Here is a 20,930-nt window from a genome sequence, read left to right as displayed (position 1 = left end):
GTAGGGAAAATAACAGAGGGGAGAAGCCCAAAGTGGTTCAGTGCTGCTCTTCCGTTTGTGTGCAGCAGCCCCAGTGCTTGAGCTGAACTCTGCAGCCTGCTTTGGTTACTGATCTTTTACTCCATGTCTCCCATTTTCTTCCAGAGGACGAGCTTAGTAGAATAACTCTCCTCAGTTTTTGTGTTTTCTGTAGCCCAAGCCAGGGCTGTTGAGGCTGTGGGTGATCATGGCCCAGAGGTTTTGTGCTGTTTGACGTTGCCCGTGCCAGGTGGGGGGCTCTGGGTGTGTCCCCCTGACTCTCAGGCTGTGGCTCACAACCAAGCCATAATTCACTGTGCTCTTGCTAATACCTTTCAAAAACCTGACTGGTATTTATATGTCTCCCTGCTTTTACTGCTGAATTGCTTCAAAAGAAGCAAAAAGTGACAGGATACATTTCCTGGTTATTACCTCTCCATTTAATCAGAGGTGACCTCGCCAAGGAATCTCCTCAGGGGCTGTCAGCAGGGCACGTGGTCTGACAACTGTGGCTTTAAAGAGAGACATCCACCAAACAGCTGTAAAATGTAGATTTATGATGAAGAATCTGAGACCTCTCCTCTGTTCAGGTGCTGTGTTTGGGGCTGGAAGGTTTTCTGTGATCTTCAGCAAAGGAAGATTAGGATGGCTGTGCCTCCTTTGAGAAATTACCAGTTTAGTTACCTCAGAAAGGTTACTGACATTGTGCGATGAATTGAATATTTCATAGTAAAAACAGTATGTGCAAAATACGTCCAGTATTTCCTTTGACTGGTCTATGTTCTTTGTACAAAACCCAAACAGCTGTTGCTCATTTCTCTCTTCCTTAATTCTATGTTCTTTTTCAACATCACTTTTTTTTCCCCTCATTCAATAGGATGAAAAAGCAGAAGGATTCATTAGTTTACCCGAGTTCAGGATAGACAGAGCAATTGAATGCAGACGAAAACAGTAAGTGATGATGCAATTATTCTTATAAAGGATTGTTCTTGGAAGTTTGCTATACATAGTACTGAACACTTGTAAAGTCCAGAGAAGGAAGTTACTGAGAAAAACCTTGAAATCTGTAAATATATTATCATAGATCCACTTAAGCTTTTTCTCTTTACTGTAAAAGATACAATGTAATGTAAATTCCATTTACTGGATTAAAATGAATATAATAACTCTTTAGTCATCTTGCCAGATAGTCCAGTTACAGCTTCAGTTAAATAAGTAAATCAAAAAGCAATGAATACTTTAGTAAAGAGATAAAATTTTCTCAGGTTCAGTAGGGCCATATTTTCCCATAGGAAATATCATAACAAATATGATAGCAGGGGATGGTGAATATAATCTTAATTTTCTCTTTTATGGAGGAAGCTTTACATACCCAGTATTGTGTTGCTCTCAACTGCTAAAATATTTAGGTTCCATATGCAAAATGAACACTGCATAATGTGCATATTGCTACTTCTACATTCTGCTACACTAAAAAGCATATTGTAAGCTTTCCACAATTAAGGAATATTTAATAACAGACACTCTTTGGAAACTGCTTCCAACCAGTGTTGCAATTGCAATCAACAGGTTTAACAGAGCAATTCCAATGCTTTGAGAGTAGCACTTTGCTGGTATCTCCTGAATTATTTGCATTTGTCTTCTGTATGCTCTCCTACTTTTAACTAAGCATCCTGGATTTTTCCTGCGCTTTTCCAATGACTGAATGCAGTTTTGGTCTGAGGAAGCAAGCCTTACAACTATGAGCACATGTACAATAGAAATATTGAAGATATGAATTACAATAGAGACTGCTCATCAGAAAATCAAACCTCTTCAGTTGCCTGTTCTTGTCTGGGGATATTATTACTGTGTCAGAGAAGTACAAGACAGTGCAATTTATACTTCTATTTCTCCTTTCAGCTGAGGGTATCACTATAGAAATTAAACATGAGCTGAGCACTATAAATACCTGAGAGCGATGAGTAGATATTAATAATGATATTGAACAAAATACAGGAAAAATAATACCCTTTTGTTAGAATATAAAGCACTTAACAGATTTCAGTGAATTAACCAAGATCAAACAGAAGGTCATTGTGCACAGCTAGAAATAGCTTCCAGAGCTTTCCTCAAAGCATGAGAACACAATCCCTCAGAACTCAGCTTAGAGAAGGATTTCTGTAGGGTATATGCACAGGGAAAAGTCCGATTAACTAAAAGTTTGCACACGACTGAAAGCTGAGAACCTTCAGGCTTGGAATCCTTTCAAGAAGAGGCAGGTCCAGAGGTAAAAGTATAATGAAGACGTTAATAGTATATTCCCTTTTTTCCTGAGCTGAATTTCCATTTGATTTCTTCCCTCATGGACTACTGTTTATATATTTCCCCCATCACAAAAACTGCACCTTTCACTGGCCACTATTTCACCTGAAAGTGTGTGCAGTGAAATTCAGTATATCCAGCATGTGGGAATGCGGGCCCTGCCTGTGTCCAGCCAGCTCCAACCCACAGCCACTGTGAGCACATCTGGAAAGGACTCACCTGTCCTCTTCTGGATCATCCTACAAGGACAGGAGTGAGCATCACTCCATTGCCTGATTCCACAGAAAAGCCCAAATCACAGTGTCAGATTTCCTTCAGCTCTCCATTTTGGAGAGCTAAGGAAGAAAGAACATTTTGGAACTGTTCTGGTTTGGCCAAATTTAGAAGTATATCCTCTGAGAGAAGGCAGGTTACAACCACACCTCCCCCACCAGGTTTGGGAAAAAATAAATTTTCTTCAAAGGAAAGTGAAAGAGATAAAAACTATTTATTTAACAAACACACAGGAAGAGGATGATGATGCTAAATAATAAAACCTCCCTCTCTGCTGAGAGAAACCTGGGAAAATTTCAGAGGCCTTCCCTAGGTCTCTCTCTCCCCCTCCTTGGAGCTGGGACGGGGTGGTGGGCCCACCTCCAGGGCCAAGGCCTCGGTGGAAAGTCCTCCCAATGTATTCTGATGTTGAAACTGTCCAGCAGAGAAAAAAAAAAAAAGGAAAAAACAAAGTCCCAGGAAAACAAAAGTTCAACTCTCTGTCTCTCTCTGGAGAAAGAAAAAGGAGCTGAAAACCTGGCTGAAAGCAAGCAGGGTGCTTTCCCCACTCTCGCTCTGCTGCCGCAGCTGAGCACAGAGCCCTCGCTATCTCTGTGTCCTTGAAAACAAGGAAACAAACTGCTTAGAAAGTTCCCTCGCTTTTGTCTCTCCCCCCTCTCAGGCTCAGTTTAAAGGCACAGAAAGGCACAAAGTTATTTTCTGGGTGTGGGGCAGCGATAGGGGTTACACATCACAAAGTCACCCCAAGACAGGAACCCAGTTTGGATTTCCTCTCAGATCTCTGTTCTTTTCAGAGCTATTGATGTGAAATGTTCAAACCCTTTTGAAACTAAAGGATTTGAACCCTTCCTGGGATAATTAATGGATTTCTCTCTCCCACTGTTCTGTTGGATGGGGAGTTCTGCTCCCCAGCCTGGCTGTTCCTGATGTCCATGGCACACAGTGATGGAATAGCCTTAAGAAAGAGTTCACAAGAATATATATAATTGAATGCATTATTCGGTATGGTTTGATGATTTGCCTCAGTAATGCATTTAATGAAGGTACCCTGATCATCACAGGAACCATGGCATTATCTCAGACTGGTTCAGCCCTCCGGGCTATAGGTGGACGTGCAATGACCTCGTCCCTGTGAAAGGAGGCTTTTTGCATTGGTGCTGAAAAACTTTCCACTGCTTTTAGGCAACACCTGCATCCTCCTGATTAAAAGTGATCATACAGTATGAGAAATTACAGTTATTTGACTTTGTATGCTGTGGCATGACATGAATATCATGTTATTTTCAAAAATACTGATAATCATAGGGCCCCACAGTGATGCTGATCCCCAACTATAAAAATTAATTGAGCTACAGGTATAATTAATCCTTATCAATTGGTGCTTTGCCTGAACCTTCAACAATTTCCACCTAGTGAAAATTTTCATTGCCTAGTTAATGCAAATTTGGGTCTTAAATTTATCAAGGATATGCCACAGTGTTGGCACTTCATATTGAAAGTGTGCAGTCAGAGCTCTACACAAATGTCATTGATGTAGTACAGGCAGACATGAAGGTATAGCTTAAATGTTCCTGCAGTTTCAGTAATTTTATTACTTCTGAAAAGATCTTGACAGTCTTTGCAGACAGCAAAGCCCCCTTGAGCCACCAGTGGGCCCCCACAGGGAAGAAACTTCCTGGGCTGTGTTAACTGGAGTGCAGCCAATGGACGAAGGGATTATCCCTTTAACTGGCACTCACTACACCACATCTTGATTATTGCAGCCAGTCTGGGGCCCTCCAAACCAAGCCAAATGTAAATATATAGATATCATTCTTCTGAATTATTCCTATTTATACATCTCAAATTGCTTCCCTGGAGATTCCAGTTCCTAATGCTAGGAATGTATCTAAACACTTCCCTAATAATAATCTTAGTGACACTGCTGGGAGATGAAGATGGATTTATTGTCATGTTTTGAAGCCCTGACACAGAACTGCAATACATTTAAATCACAAGTTTGCACAGAACTGGGATCTCCACTTCATACCAATAAAGACCTCTTTTCTGCAGTCTGCAGATATGTAACAGTGCAATACATTATTGCAGCTTTAATATTCACTACCTCAGGAAATTATCACAATATCAGGCAGAAAGACCTTAAGGAACATTCATATAGTAACCAATTAGAGCTGTTTGCAGGGACTTGGCACGTGGGAACTCCTTTGCAAAAGGAGCCAGACCTGCAGCATTTTACTGATTTACCCCTGACAAAATCCTTGCTCTTTCTGCATTTTATGACACTTTCACAAGTTCTGTAACAGTTGAGCCAGGAGCCCTGCAGACAGTGCCTGACCTGTTGCATAGCCCTGATCTCACCTCTCTGTGCTTTAACTGAGGCAGGGTTCCTGTGAGAATGTAATATTCTAATAATCATAGGATCCCAGCCTGGTTTGGGTTGGAAGGGACCTTCAAGATCATCCCATTCCACCCCCTGCCATGGGTAGGGACACCTTCCCCTAGAAGAGGATCCTCTAATCATAGATTTTATCACACTACAAGAGCACAGTGGAGCCAAATTAACTGTGTTCATCACACTAACTTGAACCCATTAACATTGACTTGAAACCCCAATATTGGCATTTGAGTGCCTGTTTGTATTTAAATTTTCCGTCTAGGAAAATAATCCTATTTACAAGCAGAAACTCCACCATGTGATATTCTCTCAGGATTAGCCAAGAGGATTAGGATCTTTAGATCCACCACATAATCCTCTCCAATCCGAGCCAATCCCACTGGGAGATGGTTGGGCAAGAGGAGCAGGAGAAGGTGCAGATGTTGCAGAGAGTTCAGACCAACAGTGTAACTATGCAGGAGTGTTTGTTGAATCATGATTTTCTATTTTGAGCATTAAAAATGTAGTACTGTAAGGAATTTCTGTTGCAGGTACAGTATTTGCTTAATCCCTGTGTAATTAAAGATGTCATGTACTGCTCTAACGCACGTGTCTAAAGACAAACACAAATCTATTTCACCTTTCTTACCCTCAGGCAGGCATCAGCTCTTTCCATAGGATCAGCTGGAGTTACTGGTACTCAGCTGGCATATGGGGTTTAAAAAGTTCCACTTTAAAAGCAGAAGACTAAGAACGATAAGAATTTGTGACACTAAAATCATATCACACTAATCAGTTAAAAGAAAGCATAAATTTGATCAGAGCATACCTAAAACTGCATTTATATAATGATCAAAAGAGAGATAATTAACAAGCTTGTGCCATCTAGTGGGCACCACGAATCCCTGGGTGGGATTTCACAGTCACTCACTGCTTTTATTTGCGAAGTTCCAGCAGCCAGGGCAGTGAGGCTCTGCAGTGGAAATTATCACTGACCAGATGCCAAAAGAACACTTACATACCTTGACAGTCTCCTTTTATGGAATTTATTATTTAACGATAACCCTCTGTGCAAAGATAACCTTACCCTCATATCTCTAATCTCATGGAAAAGGAAACTGCACGAAAATACAACTCTGCTGTAGGACTTTTGTTAGGAAAGCTGTTGCTGGATGCATTTGTATTAATTATATTTATAAAAAAATCACGTGCCCAGGTGACGCTTCTTCAGCTTTCATCTTGTCTTTGAAAACTGCAGTAAGTCATAGTAATTAATAAAACACTCATTTGCATTTAAGCTATTAATAGTGGAAACGTTGCATCACAGGTTCTTCATAATTCCATGTGTAATGATTCCTAATCTAGTTCTTACCTCTGGTAATTACCATACAAATGTCAGTATTTTAACCTAAATGTTAGGAATGATAGTGTGGCATTTTTTTAACATTTGCCCGCTAATCAAATTAATAGTCTTTAATGCTGGGACCTTCTTGGTTTCCTGGATAGCAAAACTCCTTTTCATTATACCCACACAAAAAATTCGTAAAAATTGTAATTATTGTTCTTAGCAGTTTTCAACTGCCCAGCCAAGGGAGAACTCAGGGATTAGACCACATGAAAGCATTAATAAAAACCATTATCTGTGAACTATAATCACCCATGCAATCTGATTATTATCCATTATTCCAGTGATTCTAGCTCAACTTGGCAGCACTCTGTATTTCTCTTTGTAAAACACAGAACAGTCATCTAAATATATCAGAAGGGGGGGGCGGGGAATCAAGCACTTATCACTTTAGCTGATCTTTGGAATACAACTAAGATGTACTTGAATATACTCAGCAAGACTTTCAAATTCACCCAAGGATTTTTTAGATGTAGAACATCAGTGGTTACCAAAAGGATTTGTATTTTTAAATCATTCAAGGGGTTTTTAAATTTTTGCAAAGTATGAGGCTCACAAATGTGGATGAAATCAGATCAGGAGGAATCCATCTATAAGTTTAGGCAGCAAAATTCAGACTGAAGATTACAAATGCCTATGAAACCTGTAACATGCTGAAGATCATAGAGCAGGACAGTCTGGTGTATTTGTAGACAAATTGCTTGAAAGAAAAGGTGGGTTTTATCCTTTGTGCTCTTTTTATAGTGCCTTCAAAGCATGTCACCCCAAAATAAAGAGCTTCTACTTCGCAACCGACTGCCTTGAAGAGATGAACAGGTGAGTTATGTGTCCTCTTTGTTGTGGGATGTTCTTTATCCTGGTGCTTCAATATTTCATCTCACACGGGAATATTCTCCTGGAGCCTGATGAAGTGCTGGCTCACGGTGTTCTCAGGAATTAGTCTTCCATTAATTTCAGTTAATGCATTACATTCTGTGATCACTTTGCTGACATTTCCTGCCATGACACAGTCCTGCAAAGGAAAGTTACTTGTGTTGGTCTCATCAGTGTTAATTAGTATTTTTTCTTTTGTTAATGGCCTTAAGGTTTATCACCCTTGTGACATGTTGTTGGTAAAGCCTGGAAGTCTTAGTGGGATCCGTGTTTCTGGTATATAAAACAGTGTACCCATACCAAAGCTCGTAGGGATGGTGGGACATATGTGTGTGTGTATATATTCCCTTCCAATCCCGAGAAAAACCCAACACCACCGAGAATCAGCACTAATTCATTTTATTCACCACATCACTGTCTCAACAAGGAGCAGAGGCAAGCAAAGTCCCATTTTTGGTGTTGCAGTGAGCTTTTAAATGTCCTTGGATGTGCTGGGAGGACATTCCAAACTTCTGACTGGACAAGGCCCTGGACAACCCGATCCAACATTAAAGCTGGCCCTGCCGTGGGAGGGTGTGGGAACAGACACCTCCTGGGAGCTCCTCTAACCCAAATTATTCCATGCTTCTCCTTTGTGATTCCTTGGTGAAGGCAGAGGTTGGGTGAAAGTGGTATGGGGCCTTAGATCCCAAAAGGCAGAGTCAGATGTCCTCCCTCTTCCAGTTACATCAGAAATTTGTTTATTCCTAGCTGAGGTGGAAAGCACAAGGACACCTGGGACAAGGTCACTGGGAAGTCTTAAATCTTTCCTGGCACAGATAACTAAAACTTTGAGATGTTTTTCCTTACAGTCATTCTTACTGCTTGCCAGCTTGGAAAGATGGTTACATCTGGGTTTTTTTCTTTGGAATATTAAGGCCTAAAAATTGTTGTTATATTGAATGTTTATGTTCTGTGGCTTACCCAGCCCTTCAGGAAATTTTTGGTGTCAAAGCCTGGCTGGAGTGAAACCGTTCAGGCCTGTTTATCACACACTAATGAGGACAATGAGCTTCAGTTATCAGGAGTGGGATACTTTTAGGGTATAAGTTTGCTGAAAATTTTTTTTCAAGGTTTTTAATGTTCCATTGCTCAGTTCTGTAGTGTGGCTCAGGTTTTATTGGACATAACTGAAGTGAGGATGTTTTGCTGGTTTAACTCTGCCTGGTCTACCTTGATTTCAGCTGCTGGGGTAGCTCTCGTTTGTTGAAGTGCCATTGATCATATCTATAAATTATACATAAAATGTTCTGACTCAAGGAAAACCAGGAAGTCTTGACATACATTCGATGAGCTGCTTTTACAACATCCATTGATTTTTCCATGGGGAGCCCAGGAAGCTGCCTGTATGGCAATGAGGCCTCTGAGCAGAGGAACAGCTGGGAAGGTGCCAGCACGTCTTTTCATACCATACCATCCTTCGCATCACTTACTTTGGAATTTACAAGAGAATTTTTCCTGATTTTTTGGGTCTGCTTCCCATGGAAGAAGGTAAAGAGTAAATCTCTACTTGAAGTATTCTGGGCAGTATTTTCCCTTCAGCAATGCTGTCCCTGTAGAGCAATTGGAATTCACTCCCCACCCAAATGATGGATAACTCTACTGCTGCTGTAAAATCCCTGGGCATCCCTGCAGCTTTTACAGGCTTCCTGGAATTCCTTCTCCCAGAGATCCTGTATGAAATTTGAAAGGATGAAGCAAGGCTCATAGATGAAAAATGTGTTTAAAATACTGATTTTACAAATCTCTCTCTTCCCGTCGAATCGCTAACCCTGTAATGTGAGGAAAGCCCTGTAATGTGGGCAAGTGCTTTATAGGGTTATCTCCCACTCCTGTTTTCAGCACAGAATTTAACTGGATTTTCCCTGCTGATGGAAGGGGGATCCCTTGTGCTGAAAACGAAGGAGTCCTAGAATGGAAAGGAACATTCTTCATTCACTGTGAGGGGAATTTTATCCTTTCTCCAACTGCCTACCCCAGCAGCTTTTGTTTTAACAGCTCTTTTTAGAGTTCCTTACCTCAGATTCACCGTTTATTAATTTTTTTCCACTCCAGAATATTTTAATGTGCCTTTAACCCTGCATTGCTGAAGGAAGAGCTGGACCCCAGTGGGTAGGGATGGATTATTCTGCAGCAGACCGAGGCACTCAGCTGTGGCTGAGTTTTGCCTGCTGTGTTACTTGGGTTTGCAAAATTCATGCTTGTGCTGTTTTGTCAGGTCTTACACGAGCAGAGCCGTGTTCTTAGAAATGAATTAATAATGAACTTGATGAGCTCATCTCTAGCTTGGTACTCCAAGCTTGTTAAAGGCCTTATTTCCCAGAAGTGCTTCATCTCCTACCACACCACACATAACCTGTTTATGGCTTTAATTAGCATTGAATTTAATATTCAGTTGTTTTACAACATCTACTTTATTTAAAACTTATATACCATTGAAGTCTGCAGTGCAGTGCATTAACAATCTCATCATGGACTCCAAATATTAAATTTTTTAAAGTTTCTATTTTAGGCTGAATAATTTGATCACATTTGATTTGAATAGTTGGGTTAACTTTGCAATTTTAATAACTCCCATAAATCTTCTGCGTTCGTTCAAAAAATATAACGAATAGTTGTTGCTGAAACAGAATGATGATTGATTTGTACAGGGGTCATTCCTGTATTTTTCAAGACATGAAAGATTATAGCACAATATTTCTCTTAAAATAGAACTGTTTGAAAATTGAAGTATTCTGAATTAAATCTCTATTGATTATAAGCAAATTTTATGGTGTCTCCTACCTACTTTTATGTGTGGAGTAGAACCAAGTGAGTTACTCAAGACTTTCCCTAAATCATGCTGTTTATTACTAAAGTTAATTCAGTTTTTTCCCTTTAATTTTGGGCATGTTGGTGTCCTTGACAGGTCTTGGCCAAATCAGATGGTGAGCCAGGATTAACACATCTTTTACAGTTTCAGTGCACTTTGACTTCACTTTATATAAAGTAACACCTAAGAAAAGCTCTTGGCAAATAAAATTTCAGCCCTGAGCCCCTATTAGACATTTTCCCCCTTAAACTGGACAAGAGAGCAGGAGACTGTCAGATCTGTCTGGCCTAATTTAGCATGTCTTTATCAAATAGAGCTGAGTAAATTGTTACAGAGCTCTTACTCTCAGCCCCTTATCTGATGAAAATCCAGGAGATAATTCTGAAGAACATGAAAGGTGCTTTTCAAACAGAAATCTCTGAAATGGAGGTTCCCAATGGTGTTGTAAATAAACATAAAGAGCACATTTTCCCTTCTTCCTTCATGTTCCCATAAACTTGTTTCAAATTCGTGCCTGAGGCCACGTCAGCCCTCTAATTTATTGTTCTCACATAAAAGCTCCTAAGTGCAGCACAAGTAAAACAATTTTCTGATCAGAATTAGCTGCAGGCCCCAAGGACTGGGTGAAACCACAATGTTCATGGGAGTGAACAGGGTGATAGTGGAGCTGCGTGCCCTGTCAGGGGAAAATACTGCACCAGGAATTCCTGGGACTGAGCTGGAATACTCCAAACCTCCTTTTCTGGGCAAGTCACCCGGCTCCTCCTTTCTACAATTTCTGAATGATTTACTCTGGACCATTTCCCCCCTCATTCAATTGGAGCCCCACTGGCTGATGCAGTTTGCAGTGCACAGCTGTGATTATCCAACCCCATCCAAATCAGCACTGGGGGGAGTTCATCCCTCATGCAGGAGGCAGGATCTGCACTGGCTTTCAGCACCAGTTCCAATTACGAAATTAACTTAATCAAATTCTGCTGTAAATAGTGCCAGTGTGAATTGATAGAGTTCTTCTGGGAGCCAAGCAGTTCAGCTGCATTTCATAGATGACATTTAGTGATTCCAGCCCTGCACCTCTCTGAGATGAAGGCAGTGTCACAGTCCATGTTGTGATGTTATGCTGGAGATACTGAGTTAGCTCTGCCAAATCGGAAGATTTAGTGATAGAAATAAGTAATAAAAACAAGAAATTTTATCGTAATGAAATAGCCAGACATTTAACAGCATTATATGGCCTATTTGAGCTGATTTTTTAAAAACTATGTGGAAGCAGAATTACGTAATTTCAGAAGTAAATCATCCCATTTCTTTAAAAATTCGCCCCTAAACCCCACCCATAATTCAGGCTATGCTAAGATCAGTTCTCTTGTTTGTAAAGAATGTTTTCTTTCTCCAGAGCTTTCTTTTGGGCCAATCGTTTGGTGAAAGCTGGAGTAAAAGTTTGAATAAGTGAGGAAAGAGAAGTTCCAGTTGAGCGAGTTTATGTAACTATTTTGGTAGATTTCCTTAGTGTTTCTTATTGGTTCTCTATCAAAGAGCAGCCTATCAGTCATTGTGTGCATTTATTCTCTGTGATACACGACTATATTTGTACAGTAAAGTGCTGTTACCTGAAGGGTAATTTATTTGCTACAAAAGCAGAGAATTTCTTTTGTCTATTACCCACTGGGGAAAACAAAAAACAACCAAAAAAAACCCACACCAAACCAGACTTCTGTGTGCAGAGGCATAATTGTGCATTTGTTTGACAGAGAAAAGTTAAAAACATTAAAAATAACTTTTAAAAAATCCCATTAAGTGCATGAAGTAGATGCACATGTAAAGAGGGCACAGATTGGTTCATTTGTCAATTCTTAAGCTGTCTCGGGCTTTTTTCCTATTTTTCCAGCCTGACAAATCTAAGAAGACAATGCATGAAACAAGATCAACAGTCATGTCAAATTATCAAATCAGAGAGTACTCAGAGTTTATCCCATGAATGATTTTGTTTAACAAATCTCAGCAACTGTGACAAATCAAACAGCAGAAACAGAGGCTGCTGAGGGCTGATACACTGGGAGAGATGAGGTCATGGGGAAGGATCTGCTCAGTGTTAAATTTCACTGGGAGGTGGTTTGGGGCTTCTTTTGTGTGGAGGAAAATCAAGGCATCATTACAGCCACTCCTATTGCAGAAACTTTTATTCTCTTAAATGAATATATTACCTGCATAATCATAGAAAACAGTGAAAATAAAGAACCTTAGGAGCCCAGATGGGAAATGCATTGTTTTTTCAGGTGTTCAGTATGAGAGACTGGTCAGAGAAGTTAGCATAACAAGTACAAAATCAACTTTTAAATCTACTTCTGTATTGCAAAGAATTTTACTGTGAATTCTGGAATCTGATTATCCCACTGACATAAAAAATTATAACACAAAGCTTTTTGATCAGAAATTAATTATAAACTGCACTGAATAAATTCTATGTATGAAATAAATGGTTCAAGAGAATCTCTGTTTTAATGGACTTGAAGATAACTTGATTCAAGTGAAATTTAGCTTCCACTTTCATTCTAGTTTTTCCTTTTGACCAAATAAGCTCAAGTATAGATGCAATCTCAAAAATTAAGATATATTTCTGCACTGAAATATTCCTAACACAAAGCAGAGGTGACCAACAAGGGCAAGAATTAATGATGAAAAGATGCAAGAAAGACAGGAAATATATTTTCTTTATTCTAGGACATATATGTTATTTATTCTATCTGTTAATGCCTCAGGATTTCATAGACTTAATTTTCAATGGAACATTTAACAGAGAGAAAAGTGGATTGCCTTTTCTTGAATTTACATCTTTTCAGGATATATAATTCATTTATATTTTTATTTGAATTAGATAGTTTCTTCTATAATCAGCCACCTCGTATGTGCAGTAAGTGAGGATATTAGCAAATAAAACTTTTCTGAGCCACAAAACTCACTTTTTCCCGACCTGTTCTCCATGGATTTATGGAACAGTTCTAACTATAACCTAAAAATTGTAACTTTTCACCCCTTTTTTATAGGAAGTAAAAAAGGTTATCCTCTTGCCATTGGTTTCCATTCTCCTATGGTAAAGAAAATAGTTCTCTCAAATTTATGACAACTGAGATTGTCCAAGTTGTTTTATTCTTTTATTTGGTCTTTTTCACCCTGGGCTGTAGAAAGGAACACCCAAGGGGGTGAGTGTGATGCCACTGTGCAAACTAATTGCCTCCAGTCCCAGAACCTCCCGCTGACCTTGGACTGGCTCAGGCCTACAACAGCCAGGAAACAGAAATTTATGTATTTGTACATTGAGGAATGGCATATTCTTGGTTTTAATACAGTGTTAGGAGAGCACAGCAATGTGCAATTGTTTCCCAGTTGTTTGGCCTGCTTTAATATTTCCCAGTGGTTCTGTCAGTAAGTGAATGTGCTCCCAGCTCCTGACAATTTGGGGCATTTCAGGCATGATTCACTCTTCAGTATCAGGCTTTGACTCTTGCAACAGCTCCTCAGTTCCTCACTGCCCTGGTGCCTTCACTCATCACGGCTCAGTCCTGGGGCAGAATCAGACTCTCAGAAGAGGCCCCGGGCTGTAATCCCTGGGTGATAACCAGAATTATCTCAGTAAATTTAACTTAAATACTACCAGGCAGCTCTATTTTATCCCAAAGCAATGACAACAGTGCCTGTTTGTAACCAACAGAATTAATTAAAGCCAAGTCTGATTTATTTAGAATTTAACTGAGACAAAGTACAAAACTTACTTGTGCATTTCAATGACTTTACTTGAGGCTCATCTTTCCCTGCCTTTGGTTCACTGGAGCACAGGCAACAAGAAACAATTAACCCACTTCTTGGTCCCCTGTAGGTTGTTACAACGTGCTGTGGTAAGACTGTGATTACATCTTATGGGGATCTGTACAATACTGGAGGTAAAATATTGTGGCAGAGGATCCGTGGGATATTTAGTGCTGCTCCATGTCATCACAATTTCCATCCAGAATGCAAGCCCTGTGCTCTGATGGGTGGCCCAGACTCAGTGAAACATGCTGGTTGAGTTACTTAATTATCAACAGGAAAGAGTTGTTGAAATTATCCAAGTAAAAAGGCAGGATTTGTGGGGAGGGAGTCCAGCTTTCTGCCCCGGGGTTGGGGTACAGGGATGTGCCTGCGAAATCCTAAAGGTGCACCTGCCAGGGCAGCCCAGGTCTCCTCGTGACCACGGGGAAGTCCCAGAGCTGTTGGGGCACAGCTCTAGAAACCAATTTAGCAATCCAGCTCCTGGGGTTGTGCTGGCCAGGTGCAGCACATGGAGCCCTGCAGTGCCTGTCCCTCAGGGGGATGTTCATCCTCCACCCCTTGGGAGTCCAGCTCTGGCAGGAGCTTCCAGTGCCCACCTGGAACCCAATATTTGCCCTCAGGGCAGAGTTCAGAACCAACCGCCTGTGTTTCCAAGCTCTCCACAAAGAGCTTTTTATAACCTTGACTGCAGTTTTCTGAAAAATGAAAGTGGTTTACACATCAAGGAAATTCATCAAGTTTATGCAGGGTTCCTTTTGAACTGAGTTTGCATTTCCTTGGGAAAAAAAAAAATTAACTGTAAGAAAATGAGCTGTAATCTCACCACTTGTATACCTCCTGATTAACCTCAAAAACATTCACTCATGCTTTTTTTAAAAACACAAAACCTAAAATGGAGATTCTAGTTCTTTTATCAGAAGAGATTGTATCATGATAAGCCACTGAATGTCATCAGATAACCCTTTATGTTGGCTTGACAAAGAGCTGACTCTGAATTGTGGTAAATGAGGTAAGAAAGCCCTTGTAACTATAGCTGGGGATGATCTTGGCCTTTGGAAGAGAAAAGCCTGAGCAGCCTTAGAGAAGGAAGATTAACTTCGGCTAATTCCAGATTTGGCCACTGAGGCCATATGTGTAAAGCTGATACTCTGGGTATCCTAAGAACATCCCTGTGCTCTGGAAGGTTAATCCTAACACTTCAACTGGTGTCTATATTTGCTTCCAAGATGTGACACCTTCAAATTAACAATGAGCAACAAAAGAAATTTTGCAAGAAATTTAAGGCAATACAAATTTCCTTGCACTGACCACACAAATGGCTGAGTTGGTTTTAGCTTGGAAAATGGTAATTAGTCCTAATTTATCATTGGTGCTTAAGCAGAACCTCAGCTGAAGGCACTGAGCCATCCTGCTTAATTGCCAAAGGCATATGGCAAAGTATGACTAAAACTATTTTGCTCCAATGCTAATGAGTTTAGAAATTCGGGAACAACTGATTAAGAACTGGTGAATACAAATGCTTAATAACGAGCAGGGACTGATGTCATTGCCATTCCTGCAATGAAGGATCTGCCTTGCAAGGGAAGCAAATGCCAGGCAATCAAGGCACCGTGTGCTGAGGGAAACGATGCTGGTGAGCACTGTGCAAAAGCTCTTCTGTAAATCTGTTAATCCATTTTAAATGTACTTCCCTCATGATAAAGATGAGTTATTGACATGCTGATGCAAACAACGTCTGGAAGCAGTCCTAACCCTGCAGCTGATATTTGGGAAAACTAATCATCATTTCCATTTTCATCTCATTTGCTCACTTCTGGCTTAATACTGAGAGGCAAAGCAATACAATTGTACGATTCTTTATTTTCATAGTTTTGCAAGTAAATTAAGTCCTCTCACAATTCCCTGTAAGAAGTAAATGTCGTTGTCCCCTTTGGATACTTAGGAAAGTCATAAGATCCATAGAAGGATTTGCTGCAGGCTGTGCAGTGAGTCAGTGCTGTATCCAATATTACAAATTAAGATCATTTCTCGAGCCTCTGTGGAGCTGCTAAGACCAGGAGATCAATATGTGCTGAACTGTGCACTATTTTTAGTGGAGAGTTCACTCTTCCTTCATTTTCTGCCTCCTTGCTGTGCCTACCATCTCCCACATACCACCCTCCTGGACAATAACAGTCACATATGTCCTTAAAAGCTTTTTTTCTCTTCTAGTACAAGAGGGAAAGAATAATACTGAATAGTTTTCTTGTTTTAATCTGCAAAACAACTGTCCTTTTGATATTTCATGTACTGTTCACTAATGTCTGACTTGAGGCCTGTGAAAGATGTTTTTCCCATTATAATATTCGTTAACCAGGAACATAATTATTAACAAATTTGATATTGCAAATGTTCAAAATGGAAAAAAGAGCTGCTTCCAGATAAACTCTCACATCAACATACTGGGAAATTAATGGCATAATAAAGAATTCAGTCACTCAGTGAGGGAATGGTTAAATACATCCCAGTCATTATAGATGTCACTATTAGGGCTTTTTTTCTTCAGTTATATCTCCTTGTTGATGAAAATAAGATAATTCTTGATTTTCCATTTGCTGAACATTGAGAAGTGACTTTTTCCCTCTGTGTGTTAATTTCCTTCTTTCCCCAGTTTTTCAATTATATACTCTATAAACATCCAGGTATCTTACATAAAGAAAACTCAAAAGGTATTTTCCCCAAAATAAATGGTAATATTTTCCTAATGAAGGAAAAAAATCATATTTTCTATCAAACTAAATAATTTGGGGACAAAGAAAGAAAGCAGCACATCCAATGTGAAATGCAAATATTGAAGTACTTGCAATTTACCAAGTCTTGCTTTAGAAACCCAAAAATTTGTATTAAATCAAGGGAAAGCAGTGTTGATATCACAGCTCAACAAGATGAAATGTTTATATCACCAGCATTGTGAATCCAGACGAGCAAACAACCAAACTGTCATAGGCTGTTTTAGCTTTCTGAGGATACAAATTCAATTCAACTTATTTCCCAATACAGGTTTTCACACAATAATTATCATCATTGTATTTTATTTTCTAGTATTTTGGCAATTCAGACAAGTTCTTGAAATAAATAGAAGAAACAATCAGAATAAATGTGATAAGCTCCTTTACACTGTGTCTCTGGAAAACCTTCCCCACACAGTCTTCACATGCAGCTTGGAGAGGGTTTGATTGTGTTTAACGTGGGGACAGAGCTGGACATTCTCGACAAATTTTGATTTATTCTTTGCTAAAGTGGGCATGTTTGGGTGTGTGTGTGTGTCACACTTTCCAGAGGACCTGAGGAGGATTGATGTCCTAATTCCTCAGATTTCTAGGCAGCAGAATAAAATGCCAAGGGCTGATTCTGCATGAGATGAACATCCAGAGGAACACGTGCAGTGTGCCTGGACTGGGACATCCTTCACTCCCAGTTATCAGCCACCCAACACATCTGAATCACTTTAACTGCCTGAACGGTGTTTTGTGCTAAGCATTGTCTCTGACTTTTCCAGATGACAGGAATATGTATGCCTTCAGATTTACGTGAGATATTCCCTTTAAATACCTCTCTTCCTCATTTTTATCATTCTATTAGATGGATGAATCGTTTGGGTCTCGCAGCAATTGGTTACACACCTGATGACAAGGATATTCACCCAGATGAAGGTAATGCTTCAGTGATTATAATTAGGAGAAGAGAGCAGACAGTACAAATCTGTTCAGTATTTCAACAAAGCTGGAGAGGTCATAACTGACTTCTTTATCAACATATGGCCATATCTTTTCAAATATCAATTTTAATAAGAATACATTTCCTTGAAGAACTACATTTATTGGTGCCACCACTAAAGAAAATAAAATCCTGAATAGTAATTTTAAGGAATATTTTAAAATAGTGATAAAGAGAATGCGAGGTTTAGGGTGAGGTGTGATCTCCCAGATCCCAGCCCTAGGGATGCTCATTCCCCTAAAACCAGTGCAGACATCACAGACTTCAGGGCAATGTGAGCTTCAGCAATATTTGTTCGCACGTCCCGAGCTCAGGTGCCAGCTTTGCCCCTTCCCCATCACCCACAGCAGAACCTGTTATGCCCAGTTAAATTAAGTGTTCAGGCTTGGCTCTACTTTGGCATCTGGAATGAGGTTTCTGTTTGAAAGTCTGTGACCAGAAGTTGGTTTTATGTGCACAGGGAGTCAGGTGCCCAAGCTGCCTTCTGTAACACCTCCCTAAAGCATTCAGAGGTTCCTGCACTCCCTGTGTGTTTGAGGTGCCAGACCTTTCCACCAGCCCGTTCCTGAGTGGCTGCCGAGCCCTGCGGGTGGCTGGGGAACGTTCACCTCGCCATGGAAGGATGTTGTTAAAATGTGGGATCTGCTTTCTTGTGGAAAAGCACCCGAGTGAAACGTGGAATGCTTTGTCAGCAGATTACTGGAGTGAAAGCGATCAGGACGACATCGATGGCTCCCTCACCCTGAAGCAGGAGGGCTCCTCCACGCTGTGTGACACCTACCACCGAACACCCTCAGTGAGTCACACACACTGCACGGACCGTAGGTCACCAAAGGACATCTGTGTGCCTTGACTTGCACTTCCCTTGTTCTGGGATATTTAAATACCATAAAGGCAGTGGAACAAAGCCAGATGTGATTGTAAAAATGAAATTACTGCTGTTCCTCATGAGCCAAGACTTGGATTTTTCCATAGCAAATCAGTTAGAAAGGAAGGAGAGGTAAATGTGTCCTGACACAGATCTGTCACCAGACTGGAAATATGACCTTTTTTTGTAGGATTGGTGAAACTACACATCATAATAGGAATAGAATATTTTACCTTCACTGCAGAATATGAAAAGAATGTGGTAGATGGGATAGTTTGTATTAATTGAGATTGGTTTTCAATTATGAATATTGGATACTGGATGCTAGAGATTAAGATCAGCTCACATTCACACAGTAATCATGTTTTTGTTCTTTTTTGAAAAATAAATCTTTCTAGAAAAGAGGTTTTTTTTACAAGACTGTGTACAATACCATAGTAGTGACAGTATTGCAAATAGAACATTTCTATTAGACAAAACACAGGCAATTATGATAATTATTCTATGATTCTAAGCACAGATAGGACTGTTCTCTATTTTTCTTTCAGATTTTTCTTCAGCGTGAATGACACGATCCTCACACAGCCAGAACCAAAGAAAGAGTGACTGAGACAACAGCATCACATGGGTGAAGTTCAGACTGATTTTCACCCATGTGATGCTGTTTTATCAACTGGGATACAGGTTAAGCCCCTCCCTTTCTGTTTTTCCACATTTTTGCCTTTCTCTTTGTTTTGAATTAAATTTGTACACAGACCCAGCAGAATTCATTCAAATCGTTTCACAAGTTCAACAGTCCCCCAGTCAAAAATCTTCCTGGGTGCTGAAGTTTTTGTTGTTTGGGTTTGTTTTTTGGTTTTTTCTGTTTGGCCCCTAAAAAAAGAAAAGAAATCCAATTACGGTTTCTTTTGGAGACTTACACTGTCCTCAGCTGGACTGAGTGTAAGCTGCACAGGTCTTCAGGAAACCTGCACCAGTGTTACACTGTTCTTTCCATCAGGAGTTGCTCGTGGGCAGAGAATGTGCAAAACAAGAATAGGGAGTGGTAAAAACAGCACTTGTATAAAAGTTGTCGCTGCTAATTCTCTTCTGTTTACAGTGGTTCATGTTATTACAAATCAAGTCCATCTGATTACTAGATACCATAGAATGCTTTACACTACAGTCTTTTTCTTGGGTCTGTTCAAAACATTGTCTTATGGGCAGATGTTTTTGTATCTTTCCAGGTGAATTCTTCAAGTCCATTCCCTGAAGCCAAACAAGGTCGACACTTTTCCAGTGAATCCACGTATTCCCACTCTTCTGCCGAGGACTCCCGGCAGGATGTAGCAGGCAGCACCCAATCCTCGGGGTGCAGACTTCCCTACCGAGAACGGCGCTCGTGGCAGGACCTGATAGAGACTCCCTTAACCAGTTCAGGGCTCCATTTCCTTCAGACTGTCCCTCCGGAGGCAGAGTACATGAGTGGCCGGCCCGGAATGTCCCCAGACAAACGGAGACAAGCCACACTGCCCGTCCAGAGGCGCCACAATTTTGAGGAGGATGGGCCTTTTCCCCTGGTGGAATGTCCGAGGAGACACAGCTCCTATGGGCGGCCCCAGAAACAACGCAGCCAAAGCCTTCCCCGAAACAGAGATGTCCGGGGGAAGGGACGTGTAAAGTCCATCGAAGGCACCGATGACAACCTGGAAGAGAAGGTTCCTATTAGAAGGCACAATAGTTTCTGTGCAGAAGGTAAGCTCTGGGAGATGTTCTCATCTCATCTGCCATCAAAATCCAGAGCAGTGCTGCCACTATTCTCAGCAAGGATTTTGTGGCTGAACTGCTGGATGCTGGCAAAAACAGAAGTTTGTACTTGAAATGCCAGGATGTAGCACTAAAAAATTGAGCTTTGGGATGATCCAAATATTCTCGTTTCAATCAAAACAAACATTGGAGAACTGAGTAATAGGTTAATATAGTATTGAAGTTGCAGTATTGCTGCTTTTAGAGACCTCATCTGAATGATCAGGTTTGTTGTTAGGTTTCTTTCTTTTCTTTCAGAAAACGTAAAAGAAATTGAAGAAACCCCAGATGGTCTGCAAGAGCTCTACAGAACTCTGGAAGAAGCCAGTCTGTCAGCTTTCGGAGAGCAGCGGCCCTCCACCAAGCAGGAGTTCCGCAAGTCCTTCGTGAAGCGCTGTAATGACCCAGTGATCAATGAAAAGCTGCACCACATCCGAGTTCTCAAGAGCACTTTAAAAGTAAGGCTTTATCAGTGATTTTGTGTGTAAGGAACATAAACTAGGAAAAGTATAATCGTGGAATCACAGAAGGGTTTGGGTTGTAGAGACCTTAAAGCCCATCCACTGCCACCCCCTGCCATGGGCAGGGACACCTTCCACCATCCCAGGTTGCTCCC

At 40.5% G+C, this 20,930-nt stretch overlaps 1 protein-coding gene across 3 annotated transcripts in view; it reads left to right on the top strand.

Annotated features, from left to right (window-relative positions):
- LOC103623158 (connector enhancer of kinase suppressor of ras 2) overlaps positions 1-20,930 on the top strand; it is a 175,396-nt gene that overhangs the window by 146,167 nt on the left and 8,299 nt on the right. Inside the window, exons 19-24 of one of the 3 annotated variants that reach the window (XM_017742525.1) lie at positions 896-969; positions 7,119-7,190; positions 17,527-17,597; positions 18,354-18,457; positions 19,756-20,263; positions 20,573-20,772. In XM_017742525.1, the coding sequence (XP_017598014.1) occupies positions 896-969; positions 7,119-7,190; positions 17,527-17,597; positions 18,354-18,457; positions 19,756-20,263; positions 20,573-20,772 (1,029 nt within the window). Of the gene's footprint in view, positions 1-895; positions 970-7,118; positions 7,191-17,526; positions 17,598-18,353; positions 18,458-19,077; positions 19,178-19,755; positions 20,264-20,572; positions 20,773-20,930 lie in introns of those variants that run through there. The other 2 variants (XM_017742531.1, XM_017742535.1) reach the window with 2 other exon arrangements.

This window comes from Corvus brachyrhynchos, unplaced genomic scaffold (assembly GCF_000691975.1).
Source record: "Corvus brachyrhynchos isolate BGI_N302 unplaced genomic scaffold, ASM69197v1 scaffold220, whole genome shotgun sequence".
In the NCBI taxonomy this organism is placed as follows: Eukaryota; Metazoa; Chordata; class Aves; order Passeriformes; family Corvidae; genus Corvus; species Corvus brachyrhynchos.
Note: the sequence above shows the minus strand (reverse complement) of the source record. Positions and strands in the feature narration are given on the sequence as shown.